General features: G+C 36.2%; 1 protein-coding gene across 2 annotated transcripts in view; it reads right to left on the bottom strand.

The window, feature by feature from the left end:
- Window positions 1-27,315, bottom strand: part of rtknb (rhotekin b) — a 35,160-nt gene extending 7,845 nt beyond the window's left edge. The window contains exons 1-13 of one of the 2 annotated variants that reach the window (XM_084137765.1): window positions 27,174-27,315; window positions 26,945-27,044; window positions 20,898-21,097; window positions 20,475-20,530; window positions 20,331-20,384; window positions 20,120-20,237; window positions 19,501-19,743; window positions 18,471-18,565; window positions 18,184-18,290; window positions 17,958-18,086; window positions 17,555-17,714; window positions 4,284-4,385; window positions 1,170-1,269 (exon numbers count right to left, since the gene is read on the bottom strand). In XM_084137765.1, the coding sequence (XP_083993891.1) occupies window positions 1,170-1,269; window positions 4,284-4,385; window positions 17,555-17,714; window positions 17,958-18,086; window positions 18,184-18,290; window positions 18,471-18,565; window positions 19,501-19,743; window positions 20,120-20,237; window positions 20,331-20,384; window positions 20,475-20,530; window positions 20,898-21,097; window positions 26,945-27,044; window positions 27,174-27,187 (1,478 nt within the window). In that variant the 5' untranslated portion in view covers window positions 27,188-27,315. Of the gene's footprint in view, window positions 1-1,169; window positions 1,270-4,283; window positions 4,386-17,554; window positions 17,715-17,957; window positions 18,087-18,183; window positions 18,291-18,470; window positions 18,566-19,500; window positions 19,744-20,119; window positions 20,238-20,330; window positions 20,385-20,474; window positions 20,531-20,897; window positions 21,098-26,944 lie in introns of both variants that reach the window. The other variant, XM_084137766.1, reaches the window with a different exon arrangement.
- Between the last annotated feature and the right edge of the window lie 145 nt (window positions 27,316-27,460).

Genomic DNA, 27,460 nt, shown 5'->3' with positions numbered 1-27,460 from the left:
AATACAACCTGTCTTTAAGAACGTCTTAATCGACTGTGATACAACAACTCTCCTGACCTCCCTCTCATTCTTTTCAAGGCGTTTCTGGCGCCCTGATTTATGTTTTCTTTTCCCCGACATTTTGACAGTCAATCTCCTGCTCTTCCACCAAGTTCATCGTTAACTTCAGGCACTGCCGCCTCAACTGACTCTGATTGGTTCTGTTCACGAGCTGGGGTGGGACTTACAATTTTATTGGGTCCATCTGATGTTTGTCACTGACTGAATAATTAATAAATACTTTAGATCGGACTAAACCATTAATAGGGAGGTAAGAGAATATTTAAAAAAAATATATTTTACCAAATTGCATGTTTTTGTGGTTTTCATTTAAATCTCAGGCATACAACTAATATAAATATTAGAATTATTCATACAACAGGGGCCTATATAGTATAACTGTAGATTTTGTGGGGCCCCCTGGGCAGCGGGGGCCCCTATAATTGTCACCACCTTTCACCCCACTAGCGACGGCCCTGTTTGTATAAATGACATGCTGTTTTAGCTTTTTTCTATTATTAGTAGTTTTGTATTTATTTGTATTTTTTTTTGCATGTATCCTAATACTTTGCATATCAGCGTCCGGCTCCGTCTCAGTGTGCTCACAGAAAGCCACCTGGTGACCCGTGTCCCTTTTGCGGCTTAATGTGCTTTTAATAACACGGTTTAATATCAAACACTTCCTCAGGTTTAGCGACAGTAGACTGCATTTTACAACGCTCATTTATTTGGCTGATTTGGATGTTTGAAAAGTTCAGGCTTTTAGGGAGGAACGGAAGTGCACTGATGTGAAGGAAAGAAAGGTGTGCAGGACAGAATGCAACACAAATAATTGTTTGACCTTGATTATCTTGTTATCGGTTATGATTAATTGCACAGCCATAACAGCTAGGAAAGCCACTCCCGGGTATTAAAATTAACATGAATGCCAAGAACTTGTTCAGGTGTCACAGGTACACTGTGTGCCATCACAATGCATTCGTCTGATTTAAGGGGAATTTGGTACATGGCATGCCTTAGTGCGTGTTGTTCTACAACACAAATGTCTTCAGAGTGCACATGAGGGCATTAAACTTGTATTGTATCGTGTGTTTATGTGCTTGTGTACCAGTTGTCTGAATCGGTATCACCTGTCGTTATAATAGGTAGACAGCAGGCTTTGGATCTCAGAAGAAACCGGTCTGTTCAGAGGCAGCAGATGGTTTCTGGTCTGGGTGGATGACGGCATAACTGTATTTAAAAAAAGTAGACAAAGAACACTTAAGAAACCATGTAGTTAGCGACTTTGCGAATGGTCTTTTTTAAATCAGTTTTAATGTACATTTTACAGTTTTGTTAGCTTGAGAGATATTATGAAAATTGATCATAAAAATATGAATGTAAAAATAATATGTACAAATATTTTATTTTTGTCAAATATTTATTAAATATATAATATATATAAATAAAGATATATACAGGTGCTGGTCATAAAATTAGAATATCATCAAAAAGTAGTTATAAAAACTATTTATAGACTCTATTACACGCAAAGTAAATGTAAATGTAACTATTGCATGCAAAGTGAGATATTTCAAGCCTTTATTTGTTATAATTTAAGCAGGATTTGCACCTGCCCACACTGCCAAAAGAACCAAAACCTGGTTCAATGACCATGGTATTACTGTGTAATTACTGTGTGATTACATGTAATATTCTAAATTTCTGGGATTTTGATTTCGTGGGTTTCATAAGCTGTAAGCCATAATCATCAAAAGTATAACAAATAAAGGCTTGAAATATCTCACTTTGCATGTAATGAGTCTATATAATATATTAGTTTCACCTGTTAAGTTGAATTCTTGAAATAAATCAACTTTTTTATGACCAGCACCTGTATATACTGTATATATTTTTTTCTTCTTTTTTTTACATGAAAACATTTAAAATATATTAATAAACATGACTAAATATTAAAAATGATTCAAAATAATAATCACAACAAACTAAAATAAATTACTTTTTAAAAAAGTAATGGCATTAAAAATATAAGTATTACTATGTTTACTATGACAGCCCTAATTATTACATTTTATCATTTAAAGTCACCATGAAATCAAAACGGCAAATTCTTGTTTTATGGAATATTGCAGTGTTTATTCTAAATTATTTATCCAGGCACATTTTTCTTTTTCTTTTTTTAACTCACATGCCCTTGTTATCTTTAATCAAAATAATTTCCCCTCCCTCTTGCAGTGAAATCTCTTCTCTTCTCTGATGACATGTTTACAGCTCAGATCAACCAACAGCAAACCACAACCATCCAACAATCCAATCAATTCCAAATGGACAAAATCAAATTTCATTCATTCATGTTTTCAAAACATTTTTTCTTGTTCGAGAAGATTTTGATTCAAACGTTCTTTAAAATATCTTGTTTTTTTGTTTTGCAGAAGTAAGAAAGTCATATGGATGTCATATGGACACTAACATAGGCAGTTAGTGAACACAATATTGACTTTTTTCTATAGTTGTTGTGGATTTAGGCTTTTTTAATCAGTGAACACATCATGCTCCACGTGCATTTTTTTCATTTTTGTCTCTCTTGGCTCTTTCTGTTCTGGTATGATCTTCACAGAACGACAGTCAAAAAAACAACCTGCATCTCACTTCAATGGCTATATAAGCCACACAAGCAATAAGAAATGAATAGCCTGACGGCACGTCTGGCTTCTTGCTAGGTTCAGTCAACTTACACCCTGTCAGTCAACTTACACTTCTGAAAAGGATCTCCACCCTACAAGGTGGGGTGATTGCGGCAAATATGCACTATGCTTAAATTAGCATCATAATATGTCTGCTACATTTAAGTATATGTATTTTCAGGACGTGTGTTATGCATAACAGAAGATTCAATCAAAATGTGCAGCCGCATCTTGATAACAGGACCTTGAGTTTGTCTCCATTTGTGTAAAAAGAAAAGAAAAAAAAACACACATCCTGGAATGTAATGTGTAGCAGTTTGGATTTACATTTTAGAGTGAATAATAGCTCTTCTCTTAATAATAAAATTATTAAATTACATTAATGGAAGAAAGGGAAATAAAAAAAAAAGATTAAAATTATACAGTTATTCAAACAATATCAAACTGTATACAATATGTACATATTTTTGCAGTGGACAATTCTGGTGCATTAAATTATTTTGCAATGCAATCATTTATTTTAATAATAATACATGTGCTATTAGCCGGCAGTCTCATAAATATTTTTGATATTTGTATGTATTATGTAAAATATGATCCGTTTGATTGTACATATTAACAATATTAATGCAAAATTTAAAATGTGATTTTACCTTTAAATTATATTTGGTTACGGTTTGGTTGAGGTTTTTTTTGTATCTAGTTGATTGGATCTAGTCAGCAAACTATGTAAAATTATATTACAATGATTTTTACAAATACACTGCATATTTTTGAAACGATGCTGCTAAAAATGGCTTAATCTTAACATACAGCACTCTCTTTAAAACGCTGTCTTCCTGAAACAGACCCAATGTCAGCAAACCCAAATATACAGTATGTATTCTGAATGAGATTTTTTATTTGATATTCATTTGAAGTCCACATGAAACAGAAGTTGCGATAGTCTATTATTGTGAAACAGCTTCTTGAACAAGAAAACATTTAGGGTGGGGCTTGATATTGTCCATTGGGAATTGATTAGATGGTTGTGGCTTGCTATTGGTCGATCTCATGTGAGTGACAGGTTTTTCCCTCCCCTCGCGCCAGTTATCGCATCATCGGAGATTAGAAAAGAGATGCAAGAGGGAAGGGAAGTTATTTTGATAAAAGATTATGAGGGCACATATTATTATTATTTTTTTAAATAACTATGGATAAATCATATTATTAGATCAATTGATTGACCCGCTAAAAACTGTTTAAGTTACTAAATACAAACTGCTACCTCACCCTTAAAACAAAACACTATTTGTACATTTAACTTTCGTACATTTCGCCTCAGAAAAACACATACAACACCATTAATTACTCACCCTCAAGTCGTTCCAAACCCGTAAGACCGTCGTTCATCTTATTTATTTTTTACCACAGTTTACAGTTACACTGAGCTCTGAAGTTTTTGTTTGTTCATATAAAACAGTGTATTCAAGTATTATATAAAAAGGCTTATTTTCAAAATGTAGAATAAGAGACAATAAAAAGACTTATTGACTTCTGACATTCCCTCAATGCTCTTACCCATTTCATGATACAGGGAGCCTTGTTTTGTCACTGCCACAGTTTTCTTTGCAGACGGTTCCTCAATCTTCATGAGCTCATCACAGCATTGTTTCCACTGACCTACATATAACAGTACAGGTTCTTAGTTATTTAGTTTGAGTGTGAGTGCATAACTTTAAATGCCCGAGGACTTAATGTAAATAAGGGTTCAGGTGTAACTGAAAAAATAGACATACACAGGGCCATAAAACAGCCCATCAAACTTCATTCTCGCACGCCATGTAATAAATACCTTGCATGAAAAGTGCTGAAGATGCAGACGTTGGCAAGGATGCTTTTTAAAAAGTTTCTACATGCTTGTGTCTACATATTTGTTTAAGATATGTATTGAATTTTAAGCCTTCAGGAACACCCTAAGAACATAACGCCTGTCGCAGTTACATTTCTCGTAACTTCACACCAAACAGACCACATGCTTTCCAAACTGACGACACATAAGCCATTAGACAAGGATATAAAACGGGGCAAAAAAAGAATGCAGAAATTACTCATTTTGACAAACAATAATAATCTCCTGACATCATTGTGGAGAAACCGAAGCCGACTGAACAGAAACCAGACAGATTAACCGCTTCAACGGTATGTGTCCTTCTCTTTTCAAAACATGGCAGCTGTGTAACATCTCTTCATCAATCAGATATAATGTACTATGCAGAACATGCAATGTACCCTTTCCAGTTTATTAACCAAACAATAAATCATATTCAGTGTTATGATTCAGTGCAGAGGAATCCAAGTCTTTTGAACACAAATGTCACAATGTTCCAAAAACGATATTCTACATTCAAAAAGGCGTTATTATGCACTAGGGGTGAAAAATTGGTCGGTGTCAAATAAATTTACAAATGTTACATACATAGTGTGTAAAATATTCAAAAATATTAACTCCAATACTGTTTCTGCTTATGCAACAGGTAAGGCTGATTTTAGACCCATCTGTACTTTCTTTTTTATTAATCATACACAATACTTCAGAAGTTATATAATAAGGCATTTTTTTAATTCTTCTTGTCTTCATTTCTGTTGTTTAGTGGAACTGAAGTATGTTGGCGAACCCACCCATTTCTATCAACTGCTGTCAAACCAGAACAAAGAAAGTGTTGTTACTCTGTGGCATAATTCTGTGATAAATCTATTGATTACGTTTGGAAATACAGGCCAAACTGAGGTGATGCCAGGCTAGAAAATACACAACAAATAGTACAAATGTTTGTAATATTTTTAAATAATGTAAAAAGAATGTAAAAAAATGAATAAAACAATTCTACAGTAAAAAAGGGAATTCCCTTTTTTACTGTAGAATTGTTTTATTTATTTTTTTACATTCTTACCATATAGATATATATAATATATATTATATAATATATATACAGAATATACACTATACTCTAAAATACTGTAAAAATGTGGGTTTTTGGAAGGAGAATTATGAATATCATATAACCTACAGTGAAAATCTGACGATGTACTCACAAAAAATGTCACAATGTTTTTTAACATTTTTAGTTTAAAAATATATTAAATAATTGTATGAGTCATCTTATAATGTACAGTGAAAAACATTAAAAGAATGGAATATAGCAGCAACAAATAGCTAAATAGGACTAAAATACATTTTTGTTTCCGCCACAAAAAAAAAACAAAACAAAAAAAAACAGGTAATTGCGACTTTATCTCACAATTCTGACTTTATTTCTTGCAATTGCGAGTTTATATCTTGCAATTCAGACAACAATTCTCAGAATTGTGAGTTATAAATTCACAACTGCGAGAAATAAAGTCAGAATTGTAATATATAAACACGCAACTGTGAGAAAAAAATCTTGCAATCGCAAGTTTATATCTCATAATATATGACTAGAATTGTGAGGTATAAAATTGCAATTGCGAGGGGGAAAAAGTCAGAATGTGTTTAAGGGCCCTATCTTGCACCCAGCGCAATTGACTTTGTACAACGACGCATGTATCATTCCTATTTTGCACCCGACGCACAGCCGACTTTTCCCTCCACAGACGCACGTTGGTAAATTAGGGAATAAACTTGCGATCCCGGGGGCGGTTCAGCGGAAAGAGGAGGCGTGTTCCGGTGCAAACGTTCCCTGGTGCTATTTTGCAGTTCCAGAAAACAATTCCGCCACAGACCAGGAAATACCTAGTCTAAAGGCGCATTCAGATGCTATTTTAAGGGCGCATGCTTGGCCATAATGTAGCGTGTGCACAACGTGCATACACTTTGCTTCTCTCATCTACACACAGACGCAGCAGTTGGCATTTTTGCAAACCATACTTAATTACAAGGAAAAATATTCCACATGAGGGAAATCATTGTGGTGTCCATGAAGATGTGAAAAAATAGGCATAAATCTAGCTTACACATTTACCAAAATTATTATACGCCTGTAGCCTAGAAATCTAAACGCACCCTAGCGGCAGCAAAATGTATTTTGCAGCCAGGGCAGTCTAGCAACTCTCCATTGACTTTCGAGCTGCAAAAACCTAAATTGGGTCAGGCCAATCACGTCGTGTATAGAGTAGGCGGGCTTAACATAATGACGACAGAGTTGCGACGGTTACCTGCCACTTGAAAACAAAAAAGAGCTGCTGCTGCTGGCGAACATCTTTCGAATCGGCTTTGTCCGCGACTCTGGAGGACTTAAGTATTTCTTTGAGAAAAGAGCATAGAACAGCACTTAAGTCATTCTTAAAAAAAGGAAGATGTGTTCGTAGTTTTGCCGGCCAGATATGGCAAAAGTTGAATCTATCAACTAACGTCAGCTCCGCTGTTGGGAAAACGCTCTGGTTGGTTGAAGCGCTGTCCTATTGCGTGCAGAGGGAATTTGAAAGACAGCCGTTTATCCCGCCCCTCGGATTGAGCCGTGTCTATGGAGAGTTGCCAGACCCAACATCTTGATGTAGGTCTGGCTTGCCAGGCTAATACGCCTGTTTAACCTAAGCTTATTTGGGTGGGTTTCTCCCATCCGCATACAATGTCTTTTACGTCCCCGACGAGAACTTCGGTCTCCTCGGCTGTGAACCGCTCCTGGCGTGCGCCTGGCAAATCCACCGTTATAATAGCAATCCGCCATGGAACAAGCACGCCTGCTCTTAAAGGGAATGTGAGATGTCGCTCTGATTGGTTTATTTCACGTTACACCCAAACCACACCTTATGAGTAATGTAGCTACTTCAGACCAACCCATTTTAGATTTGCGTCGGGATCCGCCCACAAAGTTACTTGCGTTTCGCGTTTGATACTTGCCTTTCAGATCGTTAAAACATGGCCCAAAAAGTTACAATTACCTTTTTTATTCCGTGGCGGAAAGAAGCTTCTATAGTAATCTCAGCAGGCAGTTTTTTTTTACTGAAATTAAACAGGACTATCGTACTGTGTTTTGGACAACAAAATCTGCATCTTATTAAAAACTGTTTCTTTATCATGTTACAAAGTGTGTTGAGTAAGCAAGCACTGTTAATCAAGCATGACGTTAATGCATTTAGAAAAGTACAGAACTTTGTGTCAGAGATTTCAATGATGCATTTACTGTAAAAACAGACATATCTGTTGTTTTGCCTTAATATTAAATTTCACTTATGATTAATTCCAACACTTTTTTTGGGGGGGGCTATTTCCTTGAAATGCTTAACATTAAAACTTCCTTGTAAAATTGTGTTATTCCAGTAGTGTTCTATTAAAACCTGTTTTGCCACATATAATGATGAATTATCTCCGTTGATCACCCATTTTAACACATCCACCCACATCTATCTGTGTTTCTCTTTTGTTCAAGAATATAACTTGGTGCAAGGTTGGCTAACTGGCAATAGTTTGTATCTTTCTAAATGCGACATTACTGAAATCATTGTGGGCGAAATGGTATTCGGAATCAAAAGGAAAGTTCAAAAGTGAATCTCTAAGGGTGTCAAATTCATTTGATTTCTTCTGATACAGCAGCGACAATGTTAAAATATAACTTTTATATGAATAACCCCATTAAATAATCAATTGTGATGGACAATATTTGAAAAGAATAGACACACTTAATTGCAAAATGGATTGCTATGAAATTATCGAATTGATTGACAACACATATTATAATTCGTATAAAACTTAATCTATTTTGTTATATAGAAGTAACACTCCAAATTCTTGATCACTTGTTGTTTGTATTGCACTCTTGTATTTCAAGTGGCCTATGTGTTCAGGAATGTAGGCAAAGCAGTGCTGAACAAGTATGCCATTGTTCTTTGTCTTGCCTAGGTTTTGGTATAAGATAGTTTTGGGGAAGATCTCTTATGAATGCAGTTCCTGAATCAAATTTACATATTGACAGCCAACGAATAATGAATACATTTCATAGCAATCGATTATGCTTGCCCATTCTTTTCAAATATTGTCCATCACAATTATTTAATGGAATCATTCATTCTTTCTTTCTAAAATAGAGCCTTTTCTCTCTTTTAAGACTTTGAAAGAGTAATTCATGTTTTTATATCATCAAGCTTAGACTACTGCAACTCACTGAACTGTGGAATGAACGCCACTTCCTTAACCCATCTCAAGTTGGTCCAAAATGCATCCGCAAGACTCTTAATGGGCCACTTATATTACTTCTGTGTTAGCATCATTACTGTTACAATGTTTTAATCAACAAGCAGAGTTATAAGGCAATTACTAATTTTCATTCTATGATCATGAGGTAAAAAGTGACCAGACTTTTTGGTTACACTTTATTTCTATTGTCCACTTTAGACATTCTACTAACTATAAGTTACTTTGCAACTACATGTCAACTAACTCTCATCAGAGTATTAGTAGACTTTTAGGTTAGGGTTTGGGTTAGTAGAATAAGTTTACATGTAGTTGCAAAGTTGTCAGTAGAATGTCTGTTGGAGGAGCATCAAAATAAAGTGTTAGCAGATATTAAGCAGACAATCTACTAGCTCGACTATCTGCTTGAAATTAAGTTTTTGCTCACCAGCCACTGTGGCTAGTCGTTTTCCAAAGTTACTAGCCACTCACTGGCCACAATTTTGACACTGATACCATGGAAAAACTGCCATATAGATATATTTTAATATTATCTCATAATTTGGCAGCAGGTATATTAGGCTGCTGTCACTTTAAGACCTCACGCACAGATGCATTATACACATGCATTTTCTTTCTCAACTGTTTACGTTCACTTAAAACATAACTGACTGTGAATTCTCACCAAGACCGGCATTTTGAAATTATTTTGCGAAATGACATTATTTGCAGCGAAAAATAACTCAATTTAGTACTGAGAGGCGGCTTTACGTGCACGCACTTTACTCATTTGGGAATGTGTAAAATGATGTGCAATATGCACAATCCCATGCTGAAATTCAAACCCTGTAACACCAAAAATATTCCTCCGGAGCAAACGAAACAAGTGAGTGAGGGGAGGCGGGTTTGTGTGGCAACTCGCTCTCAGAGATATGAGAGAGCGAGAAAGTACAGCTGGTATCGTGTATCTATTCTGCGAAAAATTAGTATTGGAAGCAGATATTTCAATATCGATATGTATCAAAATCAATATTTTTGACAACATTGCTCTTAGTTTATTATTTCAGATGCCTTTTTAAAAGACTACAATTGAAAAAATATATATCATATACAAAATTCAGTGACTGCGTTATACGCCACTGCTGAAATCCACCCGCATTTGGCGGGTTAGCGGTGTAAATGTCAAGCCCTGACTACTCTAATGAGAGTTAGTTGACATGTTGCAAAATTACTTATAGTCTAATGTGGACCATCAAAATAAAGTGTTACAACTTCTTAAATAAATGCATGACCGAAACTATTGGGGAAAACAGCAAAGTGAGGGGGGGAAAGCGATAGCAACACATAAACAGCAAAGTAAACACCCCCAAATGAAACTATGAGTTGGAACATTCGGTCAGGTTGATGTCACCTACAGCAACAATGCCTATACATCAGGCATTGCTGAAATATTTTGAAGATAATATGTAAAAAAGAATTCAGGTGATTGTCGAAATTTGTCCACATACCAGTAGTTGAGCGACACCTGATTTTAGTAGCCACTGGAAACAAAAATTTACAACGTTCAGTAACATTCCTTGTCAAGTTTAAAACCCTCACACTACTTTGACAAAGGGTACATATCTTCACCTTCATCTGAGGCTTAACAACAGACAAAAGATTTAAACAAGGCATATGACAGGACAAGTCACACTAAAAAAACCTAGACATTTTGTAACAAGCATTGCATCAAGTTGGCATAACAAACGTCTGCTAAAAAATTACAACAAATCCATTCAAACAAATTATTGAAGGGATAGTTTTTTTTTTATCGTTTTTTTTTCAGTTATGATACATGAAACAAAACATATATCCATCCATAACATTACAAAAAAAACAACAACACGCAATTCAGACCTCACTTATAGCTGTACTAATCCTTAATATAAAATCTAAAATAAGGAATGTCATTGCAATTAATTTGCAATAAGAGAAGGTAAATGCTCCAGAAAAGATCCCAATTTTTTTCCAAAAGTCTTTCCTAACATTTAAAAGGATTTTCTCAGGGGTGCAATATGAAATGAGTTCATTGATCCACTGTTTTCTTGATGGAGAATGAGTCGACTTCCAGTTTACTCATATATTTTTTCCCCCACAGTTCCTGCCAACAGTGTGAAATACTTTTTATGATGAGAGGAGCCTAATAAATCAGTATCCCCTAATATCCAAATTCTAGGATCATTACTAATTGGGATACCTATTATCTTTGACAATATATCAATTATATATTCCAAAAAGTCATTCAAAACAGGACAATTCCAAAGCATATTGAGTAAATCGCCTTCAGACGTTTTACACCTTTGACATTTTGCAGATATATCAGTACTTAACATGTGAAGTTTCTGAGGAGTATAATATGTTCGATGCAGAATATTAATTTTGATTTGTCTATGTTTGGTAGATATTAAAATAGTCTGCATTCTTTCCATAACACATTCCCACTCCACCAGATCATTTACATTTAGTCATTTAGCAGATGCTTTTGTCCAAAGCGACTTACAATTTAGGACTAAATTAAGCGAGTCATCGTGAAGAGGCAAAAACAATGCAAGAAGTGCTTAAAATGCGAAGTTCAGGCATTGTTCAGAGTAGCATAAGCCCGACAAGGGAGGATTAAGGGAAAAGGAAAGACTTTTTTTTTTTTTTATGCGGTTAAGTGCTCACGGAAGAGATAAGATTTCAGTTGTCTTTTGAATGTTCTCAGGGATTCTGCATTCCGGATGAGGGTGGGGAGAGCATTCCACCAGCATGGAACCGTGAATGAGAATGTTCTGGAAAGTGATTTTGTGGCTCTCTGTGATGGTACCACGAGACGTCGCTCACTGACTGATCGTAGGCTTCTGGTAGGGATGTAGACTCGTAGGAGCAAGTGAAAGTAGGAGGGCGCTGAGCCTGTGACAGATCTGTAAGCAAGCATCAATGCCTTGAACTTGATGCGAGCAGAGAGAGGTGGCCAGTGCAGAGAGATGAACAGAGGAGTGACGTGGTCCCTTTTTGGCTCGTTGAAGACAAGACGAACTGCAGCATTCTGAATCATTTGTAGAGGTTTAGTTGCACATGATGGAAGTCCAGCCAGAAGAGCATTGCAGTAGTCAAGCCTAGATATAAGCAGGGCCTGGACGAGAAGTTGTGTTGCATGCTCAGTCAGGAAAGGCCTGATCTTCCTGATGTTGTGCAGTGCAAACCTGCATGATCGAGCTGTCTTTGAAATGTGGTGTGAAATGTGAAGAAATGTGAAGGTCAGCTGGTCATCCAATATTACTCCAAGATTTCTGACCGACCTTGATGGGGTGATTGATGATGAGTCTAGCTGGATAGTGAAGTCGTGCTGTAGAGACGGATTGGCAGGGAGGACGAGAAGCTCAGTCTTTGCCAGGTTGAGCTGCAGGTGATGTTCCTTCATCCATGCCGAGATGTCCGCCAGACAGCTTGAGATCCGTGGAGCTACTGTGGGATCATCTAGTTGAAATGAGAGGAGGGGCTGTGTGTCATCAGAATTTTGGGGAGGACACAATCTTGTTAAACGGCGACAGTGTTGGAATTTTATGTCTGGGGGGTGATCTCTTTGACCCAATGTCTGACTTGCAAATATTTGAAGAAATTATGTTTTGGGATTTTTTTATTTCTGGGATAGCAATTCAAAGCTCATTAAAGAGTCATTGGCATACAAATCTTCCAGTGTCTTTATATCTTTACTTGCCCATGCTTTTAGGGTACTATCAGCAATACCAAGAGGTATAATAGGGTTATCCAGAAACTTTTTTGCTAATGTCCTCTTTGCCCTGATGGTCAAAATGGGGATTTTCAATTCTTTAGATATTTTCTTACAACCACTTTCTATTTTGTGATGCTCAACAATCTTTTGATGCACATCAGAACTATATTCTTTGGTTTTACTCATTGTGATGATGGATGATTAAGGGAATTTGGCCTTTGTGTTTCCTCATATTTAAACTCCTGTGAAGTCATAGCCAGACAATTTCATGTTCCTAGTCACCCTGGTGTGCTAAAAAAAAGGTAAATATTAATGGGAATATACTTCAGAGGTATTTTACTCGTAAAAAATTCTAGGGGTGACAATAATTATAAAAAATATTTCCCGTTCTGTGCGCCCTCTCAGTTGTCGGAGGAGATCTCTGGGCGCCAAGGATCTCTGGGATAATGTGTTCCAGAAACTAAACCATATTGCATCCCTCGGATTTTTCCGGTAAGTTAACAATACGAATGTTAGATCCCCTGCTTCTGTTCTCCAGGTCTTGCACTTTATCTTTAAGGTAGGAGACCTACTTCTCCAAGCAACTGACTGTCGAACGAGTGTCATCCTCTATGGCGCTTACTCTAGCTTCCACCTCGACCATCTGTTCAGATAATGTTGTCATAGAGGTTTCGATCAATTTGGACTGTATGTCAATGGTCATCCTGTACATTTTTTTTGCTAATGTCCTCTTTGCTGGCTTTGATCTCCTTCCACAGAGTCTGTAACGATACTTCACCTTCCACATCTTCGGCCATACTGGTTAGCGTTTCGAGGTTGTTAGCTTCGGGAGTGTTGCTAATCGGTCGTGTTTTACTTCTTTTTCGGCGTAAATTGTGTTCTGCCATAAACAATAATGAATTTCCAGATACTTAATAGGCTCAAAATTCTTCCAGTTAGGGAGATTAATGAAGGATTTTTGACGAATAATATAGCTAATCAGTGGAGCTCACTAAAGCATGTCTATCCTCACCGTCTGCATCATGTGACCCCCTCAAAAATACATTTTGATATTATTTATCTCATGATACCTCAAGTGTAGTTATTTTTCTGTGAAACACAAAAAACTAATTTAGAGGATGCTTTTTCTCATACAATGACAGTTCAAAGTAACCGCGGCTGTTTCAGTAAGCTCCAAACATCCTGAACTAGTTGTATGGATAAGACTGAAGAGTCTTAAAAATATTAAATGTCAACAACAAAAGTCATAAAATAAGCCGAATTTCAATTTCGTTTCCTCAGTTTAACGAAGTTCAGCGACAGAACTCGTTGACCCTACTTATTTACGGTTTGTTGTACTTTTTCATGCTCTTGTTCTCCCCCATCAGTTCATCACCCATAAAAAGCGATTAGGGAAAAATCCAGTTTGGTAGGTTTTTTTTATGTCAGTGATGATAACACTTGTCCTTCAAGTGCATCAGTTCCTCATTCCCAAAAAAGTGGCCATGCGCATGCAAATACAGTAAGAATGCAAACGTGCAATTACACGTTTACATTTATGCAATTATAACTTGTTTATCACCCCTAAAAAAAGATCATCAAAACCTCCCTGTTCTACCTTTTTATTCCATTATCATTTTCTCAGGCCAAACTGTTATAAAACTAAAACCATATCTAACTGTCGCAGTCACTGTACAGTTGTGGTCAGAATTAATGGCACCCCTGGTAAATATGATAAAAAATGACTGTAAAAAATAAATCTGCATTGTTTATCCTTTTGATCTTTCATTAAAAAAAATTGCAAAAATCTAATCTTTCATTGAAGTAAAATAATTGAAAGTGCGGGGGAAATCACATTATGAAATAAATGTTTTTCTCCAAAACACATTGTCCACAAATATTGGCACCCTTTTATTAAATACTTTTTGCAATCTCCTTTTGCCAAGATAACAACTCTGAGTTTTCTCCTATAATGCCTGATGAGTTTGGAGAACACCTGACAAGAGATCAGAGACCATTCCTCCATACAGAATCTCTCCAGATCCTTCAGATTCCCAGATCCATGTTGGTGCTTCTCCTCTTCAGTTCAGCCCACTCATTTTCTATAGGGTTCAGGTCAGGGAACTGGGACGGTCATGGCAGAAGCTTCATTTTGTGCTCATTGACACATTTTTGTGTTGATTTTGAGTTTGTTTTGGATCATTGTCCTGATGGAAGATCCAACCACGGCCCATTATAAGATTTCTAGCAGAAGCCGTCAGGTTTTGGTATTTGCTAGAATCCATGATACTATGTATCTGAACAAGAAGTCCAGGACCTCTCCAGCAAAAAGAATATGCCCACAACATTAAAGATCCAACGGTATATTAAATTGTACACATGGGGTACTTTTTATCCTTGTGTGCTTTAGTTTCATCTGACCACAGAACCCTGTGCCGTTTGAAGTTCCAATCGTGTCTGGATTGGAGTTTGTTCGAGTTTGTTTTTTGTTTTTGGATGAGCGAGAAGGATTTTTCTTGAAACCCTCCCAAACAACATGTGGGGATGTAGGGGTTGTTTGATTTTTTTTTTCTGATTTCTTCTGACCCCAAGACCCAAGACCTTCTTTATTATCTTCTTATCAACAATCTTTTGATGCACGTCAGAACAATGTTCTTTGGTTTTACTCATTGTGATGATGGATGATTAAGGGAATTTGGCCTTTGTGTTTCCTCATATTTAAACTCCTGTGAAGTCATAGCCAGACAATTTCATGTTCCTAGTCACCCTGGTGTGCTAAAAAAAGGTAAATATTAATGGGAATATACTTCAGAGGTATTTTACTCGTAAAAAATTCTAGGGGTGCCAATAATTGTGGCCAACGTGTTTTGGAGAAAAACATTTATTTCATAATGTGATTTCCCCCCCACTTTCAATTCTTTTACTTCAATGAAAGGTTAGATTTTTGCATAATATTTTAATGAAAGATCAAAAGGATAAACAATGCAGATTTATTTTTTACAGCCATTTTTGATCATATTTACCAGGGGTGCCATTAAGCCTGACCACAACTGTATTGTGTATTGTGTTCAAAGGCACTTTTTGCTCACTTTAGCTCTTTGCTTATTTTGCTAAGGAACTTAAAAAAGCGGTTATGCAAAAAGAAGTCTAGTCTTTCTAGTCTTCACCTTTCCTAGAAATAAGTGCAGATTTCACAATAGAAAAGTCAGGCCTAACTGGTATCAAAAACATGTCGCCAGAGTGCTGCTCAATCAGACTCTAAGAAAACAAGCCTGGATTCCTTTCAAAGTTAAAGGTCACGTGTAAAAATTACCTTTTAAACTTTCACTAATTGTATACAGTCAATAAGTAAGCCTCTCATTTGTGTTTCTCTGGTAAAACCACTGTGGCCCCTCCAGCAAAATAAATCCATTTCTAAATTAATCGCTAAACTTAAAAAAAATAAATAAAAAAAAAGCCTTACTACGAAGGTAAACTTTATAATCGAGCTTGCAAACTGAACTTTTGATTGAACTTCCCATAAATACAGAAAATAATTTAGCATTATGCAATTACATAAGACTATATATAAAGAGTATACACTAAAAAGTACTAATGGGCATATGTCTTTCACTCATTTTAGCATGGAATAAAAATTGTATCCAAAGCAACATATGAAGGCTGCAGTTCATAAACGGGTCTCATTTTGGGAACGGAAGAGAACAGGCCTCTGTTTTAGAGTTAGGCCTGTAAGGACTGGTCCTCCATCTTTAAAGGGGTCATCGGATGCCCATTTTCCACAAGTTGGTATGATCCTTTAGGGTCTTCATGTAAAGTGTGTAACATACTTTGGTTAAAATTCCTCAATGGTTGTGTAAAACAACACCTTTTTTACCTCCTCAAAAACAGCTCTGTTCACAGCGACCCGTTTCGGTGCATGTCTCTTTAAAGGAACACGCCGACTTTTTGGGACTTTAGTTTATTCACCGTATCCCCCAGAGTTAGATAAGATAATCACTCCGCAGAAGTAGCAGTTCTTCACCTTCTGAGAATATAGTTCCCAGTATGTATACGGTTAGAAGATGGCTGTGTCTCATGTGACCTTGTTATTTGTACACGCTGTGACTATACAAATCACAACATGTAAATAGGAAAATGTTGGCGTTATTTTGTCACTTATTGGGAGCAGTATGCTAGCTGGAGCCGTTTACCTCCAGTCTTTGTGCTAAGCTAGGCTAGCGGTGGGTGCGTCAGACAGTTACGGCACGCACGGAGATGAAAAGGGTATGTATGGACTTATCTAACTCTGGGGGATACGGTGAATAAGCTAAAGTCCCAAAAAGTCGCCGTGTTCCTTTAAATGATAATGAGCAACTGCTCACCCCACCCCTCTCTTCCGTGGGGCTTGTCGAAACAAGACGCGTAAAGTGCTGCCATGGTGCACAGTATACAAATGGCTGAGGGTGGAAATATGCAAATACAGGACAGTCTGTCAGCGGTCGTGGGCGGAGCATGAGCAATATGCATCATAAAAAAGGAGTGAATGGATTTTTTTTTCATTGTATGGTGGTTGTGTCCACACACTGCAAAGACACATTTATATGCAAACACCATATAAAAGTGAATTTTGCATCCGATGACCCCTATAAGAGTGAGATTATCTGTGCCTGAAGCAAACACTGTGTATCAGAGACAGTGTTGTTTGCATAACGTCAACATGACAAAAAGGAATTTTGTTCCTTTTCCCCTATGATAAGGAAATCTGCATAGTGATGAGGGATAGAGCTTTGATTTTCATTTCATTATTTCCTTATGGACATACCAGCGGTTGCATGTCAGCAAATGTTTACAAAAATAACATATGAATTTATATAGATAGATAGATAGATAGACAGATAGATATTTTATTTTTTTGTCATTTTGCAGAACTTATCTTTGCTTTAATATCTTTCTTGCTTTATTATTATTCTAGGAAGCTCTGGTACTTACTCATGTCATAGAAATGCTGCCAGAAGGCTTCCATCCAGCTATGTGTGTCTTCAGGTGTGCGTGTGACAATTGTGTAAGTGGTCTTTTCGCCACACTGGGTTATGGTGATACTCTGAGTATGTAGAGCCGGATCTCTCTCTGTGGCACGTACACGAGTTTCCTAAAGCAAGAATGCACACACTTAGTTTCAAGACCAGGTGAAATTCTGCATTTCATAAGCAGTTCCATGTAGTAAACAACTTTCAAAAGCATGTATGCTGTAATACTGGATTGAAAGGCACGTGCAGCACGTCTCACAGCCTTTTCCTGGAATAACTCACATAACATAACAGAACTGCTATGACCTAAATCCCCTCTGTTGACTAAAAGATGCCACTACAACTGATGCATTGATAATCCTCACCTTATTAATAGGAATAGTAAACACTGGTGTCTCTAAAGTGTCGGTATCATCTTGCTGCTGGTAACACTTCAAATCAGATCCATTCAGGACCCCGTAGACGTCTCTCCAGTCCTCAGGATCGGTCTCTGACTAGGGTACAAAAATATATGAAAGCTGAATGAATAGGGAATTGGAAAATAATGCTCATTTATTTTTAATTACAATAATAAATTATTTTTTTACATACCCGAATTCTTAGTTTTCCACACATGACATCTTGAGTCATACAGAGAGGCTGAGCCACGAGCTGACAGCACACATTACCATAGAGAGGCAACCAGAACGAAGAGTCCTCTGAAATACAGATGAAAACAGAAAACAAAACAAGAACAGATCAAAAACAACAGATGGATGGATGGATCATTTTTACAGATCCTAGATTTTCATTGTATTTTGCAGACTTTTGGACCTCGTTATACGTAAAACACATATTTAATGTGTTCTGTGAACATTAAAAATCAAGGGGTTTCTTACCTGTGTCTGATATAGTCAGGTCATGGGTTCGGAAAGAGTTCTGTACGTGGCACAGGGTCAGAGATGTATGGGCCAGGAGGTGATATTTAGGGCCCCTGAGGACAAGAGGTGGTATTGAGTTATGATATTCAGTTCTGATAAAACTGCATTTAGAACATTTAGAACTGACAATAATACATTTTTTGAGTTGATGTACATAAAACAATCAGAAAAACTTAATTTGAAAATAATCCAACAACACTGTTGTATTTTTAATGAAATGAAACCTTACAGGAGACATTTCAAGAAAACATGTCCAGGTCATATATTCAATGAAAAAAGTAAAAGAATTTTCACTTAAAATTCATATATTTTGCATATATTTTACAAAACAATTAATTATATTTTTGTACATTAAGATGAAAAAAAAAGACAATTAAACAATTAAACAGCTGTCCACCCAAATTGTTAATAGCCCCAGATATTTTAATTAGAAATTTTAATTTTCATTAGGGTCAATGATGATTCTGTAATGTAAAAACAAAAAAAGACAGTAAAATAAATATAAATAATGATGTATAATTACAATTAAAATGATGGAATAATAAGAATGAAAAGAGATCAATTATTTTAAGTGGTGCTTTATTCTCATGAAAATAATGTCACAACATTTAATTTTTAATCCAGAGATGTTTTGAAATATGAGAAATGACCCAGACATGTTCTTGGCAGGCTTTATGAGATTCACCCTAAAAATATTTAACATCTTTCTCCATCCATCTCTTTATTTTTCTCTGCTTTGCTTTTTTGGCACTCGTCTCAGACAGACTGAATGTTGAGAAAATAAAAAGTGAAGGTGTGTCTGTTTGTGACTGACAGTTACTACAGATGCATTTGTTTATGTCTGTAAACTGGTTTTGGCAGATGCAGCCCCTTGTGTGAGACTTGTGTTTCAACATTTAATATTTTTCCAGTACAATGTATCTGTGTGTACACAGATATGGTATATGAGATATTTCTGTAGGTGATAGCATCTATACTGCCACCTCACCGTACAGACAGAGCGGGCAACAGAACCGGTGATTCTCCTCCGGGCGAACTCCCTCCTCCCGAAACGGTTCTACTGCCATGGGAACTACAGGAAGCTGCTGTCTCCAAAGTTGCCATGAACTTCTTACTGGAGGCACTTCCCAGCCGGCTCAGTCTCCGAGTGGAGAAGCCCACGCTGAACTCCTCCTCCACACAGCAGCTGTAGAGCTCCACCCGCAGGTCAAAGCCTGGAGGTGCGTCAGTGCTATCAACACAATATATGATGACTCAGAGAGGATATTTGACTTGAAAGATCATTATTATTTATTTAAAAAAAAATAAATAAATATAAATATATATATATATATATATATATATATATATATATATATATATATATATATATATATATATATATATATATATATATATATAAAATGATTTATTTAACTATTGAGATTTTTTTTTACTCAGAAATTATTTAAAGGCTACATTAATCAAGCATTATCACTAATAAATATAACATGATGAGATACTAACAATTTAAAGGACATTTTTGACCTGAAAAAAAGTGTCAAAAATCAACAATTTATCCATTCATTTTGGAGAAATAATAGGAAGTAAAGGGAAACGCATCTCACAATATCACTGGTTCATTGAAACAGATGTCTGTGAGCGTCCTGTCCACTATCACGAGATCTGTATCGTGAATCTCTGAGCCCACCTGCAGCAGACAGAATACGGCACACTGGTGCAGCTCTGAACAGAGAAAAGGACAGAAAGACAGAAAATATGTGAAAAAAATAACGACAAAAATGACTTTGTGGCCATATATATATTTGTCAAACTCACCTCCTTTGTTTTTGAAATACTCTGAGTCTTTCCACATGAGAGGAATACGAATATCTGAGGATAAGCAAAGAAAAAAAAATCTAAGTAAATAAATACAGCCTACATATGGTGAGATGTTCCGTTTTTCTCTGTGTGTAACCCCACCTGAAATGGCTACTTTTCCAGTACAAGGTAATCGCTCAGACCCTCCATCAGATGACCTGAAACCATTCAATCAATGGATCAAAGGCTCTGTTCCAGACATAGGCAACATTTTAACTGCACTTATAGCAAAACAATTACAACAGGTAGGCATCATAATGTTATACTTTTTCTTTTATTCTGTTCTTTTATCATTAACATTTATTATTTAAGCCAAAATCGGAGACAGCATAGTCTCTATCTATCTATCTATCTATCTATCTATCTATCTATCTATCTATCTATCTATCTATCTATCTATCTATCTATCTACTGTATCTATCCATCCATCCATCCATCCATCCATCCATCCATCTTGTCTGTCGGTCCAACTTCACTCCAACTCACTATACATCAATATCCCAGCCCAAAGGCTCAGAGATGTACCTTCGTCCTGCTTTCTGCATAGCCTGGGCTTCCTTCATGCGCTGTAGCTGGGTCATGAGGGCCAGTATGCGGCTGTTGGATGTGAGGAGAGTCTTGGAAGCCTCCAGAGCCTGTTCTCTCTGAGAACATGCAGCTAAAAGCTTACAGGTCCCTTCTCTGATCCTCACCTCCCTCTCGATCTGCCTCTGAACCTCACAGTCCTGCAGATTGATGGAGAAAGAGACAAGAGTAGTCATAACCTTAGACAGTTAACCCAAACCATTCACTGACCGTCTGATGCATATTAAAGCAAACAAACAAACAAAAATGGCAGAAGTTGGCTGATATATCAGTGTTTTCTTTTTTTTATAGTTTTATTTTTAGGTTTTTAGGTTTTAATGTAAATTTTAGTTACATTTTTAGTAATTATGTAATCTGCTTTTGTCATTTTATTCATTTAAGTTTAATTGATTTTTATTTCAGTTTTAGTTTTTAACTATTTCCAGTTTATAATTTTTCGTTTAGATTACGTTTTTTGCCTAATGTTTATTAATTTTAATTAAAAGTTAATTTTATTTCAAGTTTTTAATGGTTTTAGTTTTAGTTAACGATGTATAAGCCTATATATACACACGCATATATATATATATATATACAGTGAGGAAAATAAGTATTTGAACACCCTGCTATTTTGCAAGTTCTCCCACTTGGAAATCATGGAGGCGTCTGAAATTGTCATCGTAGGTGCATGTCCACTGTGAGAGACATAATCTAAAAAAAAAAAAATCCAGAAATCACAATATATGATTTTTTAACTATTTATTTGTATGATACAGCTGCAAATAAGTATTTGAACACCTGTCTATCAGCTAGAACTCTGACCCTCAAAGACCTGTTAGTCTGCCTTTAAAATGTCCACCTCCACTCCATTTATTATCCTAAATTAGATGCACCTGTTTGAGGTCGTTAGCTGCATAAAGACACCTGTCCACCCCATACAATCAGTAAGAATCCAACTACTAACATGGCCAAGACCAAAGAGCTGTCCAAAGACACTAGAGACAAAATTGTACACCTCCACAAGGCTGGAAAGGGCTACGGGGAAGAAGCTAAACATGACTGTAAATCTCCCTCGGACTGGGGCTCCATGCAAGATCTCACCTCGTGGGGTCTCAATGATCCTAAGAAAGGTGAGAAATCAGCCCAGAACTACACGGGAGGAGCTGGTCAATGACCTGAAAAGAGCTGGGACCTGAAAAGACGTCATGGTTTGAAATCATGCATGGCACGGAAGGTTCCCCTGCTTAAACCAGCACATGTCAAGGCCCGTCTTAAGTTTGCCAATGACCATTTGGATGATCCAGAGGAGTCATGGGAGAAAGTCATGTGGTCAGATGAGACCAAAATAGAACTTTTTGGTCATAATTCCACTAAAAGTGTTTGGAGGAAGAAGAATGATGAGTACCATCCCAAGAACACCATCCCTACTGTGAAGCATGGGGGTGGTAGCATCATGCTTTGGGGGTGTTTTTCTGCACATGGGACAGGGCGACTGCACTGTATTAAGGAGAGGATGACCGGGGCCATGTATTGCGAGATTTTGGGGAACAACCTCCTTCCCTCAGTTAGAGCATTGAAGATGGGTCGAGGCTGGGTCTTCCAACATGACAATGACCCGAAGCACACAGCCAGGATAACCAAGGAGTGGCTCTGTAAGAAGCATATCAAGGTTCTGGCGTGGCCTAGCCAGTCTCCAGACCTAAACCCAATAGAGAATCTTTGGAGGGAGCTCAAACTCCGTGTTTCTCAGCGACAGCCCAGAAACCTGACTGATCTAGAGAAGATCTGTGTGGAGGAGTGGGCCAAAATCCCTCCTGCAGTGTGTGCAAACCTGGTGAAAAACTACAGGAAACGTTTGACCTCTGTAATTGCAAACAAAGGCTACTGTACCAAATATTAACATTGATTTTCTCAGGTGTTCAAATACTTATTTGCAGCTGTATCATACAAATAAATAGTTAAAAAATCATACATTGTGATTTTTGGATTTTTTTTTTTAGATTATGTCCCTCACAGTGGACATGCACCTACGATGACAATTTCAGACCCCTCCATGATTTCTAAGTGGGAGAACTTGCAAAATAGCAGGGTGTTCAAATACTTATTTTCCTCACTGTATATATATACACACACACATATAGGCCTATACATCGTTAACTATATAACAATAAAACATGTATAATACAAAAATAAATAAATATTTAATAATACAAAATAAATTAAATGCAGCAAGGAAAAGATTATACTGTATGGTCTAAGACCTACTTTACTTTTTGAACTCTCTTTATCTCCGGAAAATCCTCCTCCTAAACTACACACATACCGACCGCGCTTTCAGTGGGTTTAAGCTTGGATAAGCCATGATCTAAGGCTAAGCCCTGAACCCCAAAAGCATGTCTTTTGTCTCATGTAATGAAGCAATCTGTATGGATATTTAGCTTTACCTCCAGAAAGTGCAATTCAGGGTTATTCTGAAGTATTTTAAGCCATCTGTATAGATTAGCATGAGATGTATTGTTAAATGGGGTTAATTTTGTCACATGCCCAGCTTACTCGAATTAACTCGCTTGTGGAATTGACCAAAAATGAAACTTGTTAGTTGCATTTGAATAAACTGTCAGTTTAAATATAAATAATATTTGTTACAATTACTGTCTTAGTGTATATTTAACATCTTAAAAGCAGTGCTGTTAAAATGTTATAATTAAAGATAGTTTTCGTTAATTGAAATAAAGCTGCTTGAAGTAAAATAAAATATAAACATCTTAAGCTTTAAAACTTAACAAAATAAGAAATGTTGCATTGGCAACTAATTGAAATAAATTAAGTTGGAGTTGAAGAACTAAAACCGCAAAAAATATATAAATTAAAAGATAAATTAAATAGAAAATATCTAAAAACAACAAAAACTATTTAAAATGACAAAAGCATTTATCAAAATTACTAAAGCCAAAATGAAAACTGAAAATATAAAAATAAAAGCAAATTCAAAATACGAATACTATAATAGTACATAAAAAAATACTAAAATAACGCGGCACTGAGATTCTTACTAATGTGCCAGAAAAACCACAGCTCTCGAGAGCTCTGAAAACATTCAGCAAGCAAGAAACACAAAGAGCCAAACGGCGCTAAAACAAAACCCTCTGTTTGTTTTTTATTTCTGTACTCATTCTAAGTTTATGGTCTGCATATAGTGAGCCAGTAAAATACCTCTTTAATCTGTTCACATCCTCTCAAATGTGACGTAAAGAGACACAGTTATGTAAGAGTTGAAAGGGAGTGATATAAGTGTGTGTTTTATAATCACCACAAATAACTGCATATGTATGTTAATAAGAAATCTGAGGGTTTATCAATCCGGAACAAATTATTTATGCATAAAAATCAAACGAATTAAAGGAATTAACCAATGTAATTATCAATTTACACTGTCCTCAAAAACCACAACTGAATATGTGTCAAGATAATGTGGACAGTTTAATGGTTGGTATGGACTGTAAACTGATCATGTTTGTACTATGACTGAGAATGATTTCAGACAGCTGGTAACTTCATGAGTTTCTATACTTCTGAGTATAGGGGATTTTGATTCTGGAACAATTTATCTTTTATTTAATTATGAAGTTACTAGACTCAAATAATAATGTCAGTGTGATTTATGATGCATGCTTTATATTGTATTAATGACGGCCAGTTCTTAATTGTGCTTTTAAAGGAATCATTCATCTATAGATGAAAATTGTCATCATTTGGTGCATTGATGCATTTCTACTGCATGCTATATGGCTTCAGGTTCAAAAGACTTGAAATATCTTGCATAATTTACTAAATGACTTTTATTTAGGGGCTTCACAGCACACTCCTCATTCACGTTTATTATACTGAAAAGAGTGCTCAAAATATTCTTTAGAAATTCTCTTTTTGTGTTCCACAGAAGAAAGCAAGCCATACAGGTTTAAAGTGACATGAGGGCGAGTAAATTAATAGCTAACTATGTTCAGTTACAAAAAAGCACTTTAAAAGCACAGAAAATAAGTAATTTTAACTTGGCTAGTAAAAGGTTGATTAATATCGATTTAGTTGAAATTTCCTTTGCATTACATTTCACTCAAACAATAATATTGAATTATACCAGTCATTTATAGTATGTGCTTTACTTAGATTATCTAAGTAATTTATACTACAGCATGTCAGATGTTAAGCATCATGTGAATGCAAAGACCTCAATACTTGGTAGACAATACACAATGACGGTAACATTTGATGGATCTTTTTGTGTTTGAATGTGTCATTTTGAGCAGAAAATTTACTCGAAATGTCACAAAATGGCAAGTTACTAATCCTGACAACAAAAGCAATGATAAAACAGTGTAAATACAGCTGGAAACCAGTAAAAATTAACCTCATTATTTATTCAAGGTCCAGTGCATGATGGGAACCCCAGTATCAGAAAAGCTGAGTAATTTTACTTAATTTTATTGAGTTGATATTTACGCTTTCATTTCTACTCGCTTGAATTAAGTACTGATATGGAATTTACTTTGTTTTTTTAAATTCTTGCCTGAACTAACTTTTTCATGTAAATTACATTGTTTTTTTTCAGTAGTATTTACTTCACCAAAAAATCTTTTTTTACAGTGTACTCGCTCTTGAAAAAAATTATCCCTGGCTAGTATGTTAAATCTTGCTGCTGCTTCCTCAATGCCTGGCCGCTCTGTTGACAATCAAGTAGTGACATGAAATACCCTCAGGATCACGTCTATGCCTGAGAACGATTTCAAACATGCTTTTGTTGGTTTCTAATATCATTACAGCAAATTGGCTAATTATATAGCTCCAAAATCCTGTTTAGAAAAACTGACGTAGGCTAATAGAACTGTCAGTGCCTCTGCCATAAAGCATGTTAGATGTGAAGTTGGGAATTCAAAGCCAGAGGAAAGTTTTATTGCTCAGAGCACTTTTGGATCATTTTTCTTTTTGCCAACAGTATGAGACAAGTGTTGCTATAAAATGAGTGTGGATAGCACTGCTCAGATAATTTGATCTCTGAGAAATGTTGTGTATTGAAATGTTGTTTTCTGAAACTAGAGACACGTGTGAGATTACTGCCGAGGAGGGAATTTTTTTATTTTTATTCTTGAATACACAAGGCTATAAAATAAAAAAAGTCCGTCTTTAAATCAGTCTAGAAAAAAACACTGATTTTACAACAACAACAAAAATATCTAAAATCAACAGTAGCCTATGCTTTGTAAATGGACGAATGCTGTCTAGGATTAATGCATAACTATTCAATGTCAGTGAATACATGATTTAAAGGGATAGTTCACCCAAAAATCTAAATTCTGTCATCATTTACTCACCCTCATGTTGTTCCAAACCTGTATGATTTTCTTTCTTCTGCTGAACACAAAAGAAGATATTTTGAAAAATGGTTGACAGACCCTATTGACTTCCATCGTATTTTTTTCTCCATACTACGGAAGTCAAAGGAGTACTGTTTGGTTATCGACATTTTTCAAAATAGCTTATTTTGTGTTCAGCAGAACAAAGAAATTCATACAGGTTTGGAACATTTTTGGGTGAACTATCCCTTTAACAATACGACATAATGCAGTCAGATCCATGTTTTTTTACTTCATGTAATAAATAATTACACAATAGCCTAAGATAGTGAATCCAAACTCCAACACAATCATGCACACTAAAATCAGATTTTACCAAATAGACTAGATTTAAATCCAATGGAAACTTTTGCCCTTCGTAGCCATATAATAATCCTAGTGTATATACAATTGTCTCATTTCCTCACGTAGGGAATACTAAGCATTTTACGATAAACTTCTGAGGACATGTTGATAGGCCTATACACATACAATAACTCCACAAAGTCTCCTGGGATGTGAATGAGCAACATCTGAGTAATAATTGAGCTTTTTCGGTAGTGTTGTGTTAAGTTTGTGGCGGTTCTGCACATGCGCAGGTGCGCTGCTGCAGTCGCTCACCTGAGCGGAATCCTCCAGCACACTCAGGCGGAATCGGCCTCTCTTCACCTCCATCTCCATCGCGGATCCGCGGGCCACAGTGGCTCTGGAAGTTTGGTTCCTGCAGAACATTATTGCTCTATGTTGAAAATCCAACTCAAGGAACCATCCGAAGCGACTGAGTGTTTACTAAGTGAAACTGCTAAATTATAATAAAGATAAATCCCGGCCCAAATGTATAAATATATACCTGAAAGGCGGCATTGGTATATTTATTCTAAAATCCTGCTGGACATGTTGAAAAAACTATGGAAAACGGGGTGTTTTCCCTCTGTTCGTGGTATGGGTGGCGCCTATAGTTGTGAACACACTGAAACAGCGCCACCATTGTCGTTGTTTAGTGAATTTAACTTTGGGAGGCTATTACAAGTTGTTCAATGGCACAGACTTTTTATTCCGCCAGGGGGCGATTGACGGCTCAAAAAAACGAATCCTCCATTAAACGCATTCATGACTTATTTTGGATAATTTGAAACA

This window comes from Abramis brama (genome assembly GCF_963993115.1).
Source record: "Abramis brama genome assembly, chromosome: 15".
Taxonomy (NCBI): Eukaryota; Metazoa; Chordata; class Actinopteri; order Cypriniformes; family Leuciscidae; genus Abramis; species Abramis brama.
Note: the sequence above shows the minus strand (reverse complement) of the source record. Positions and strands in the feature narration are given on the sequence as shown.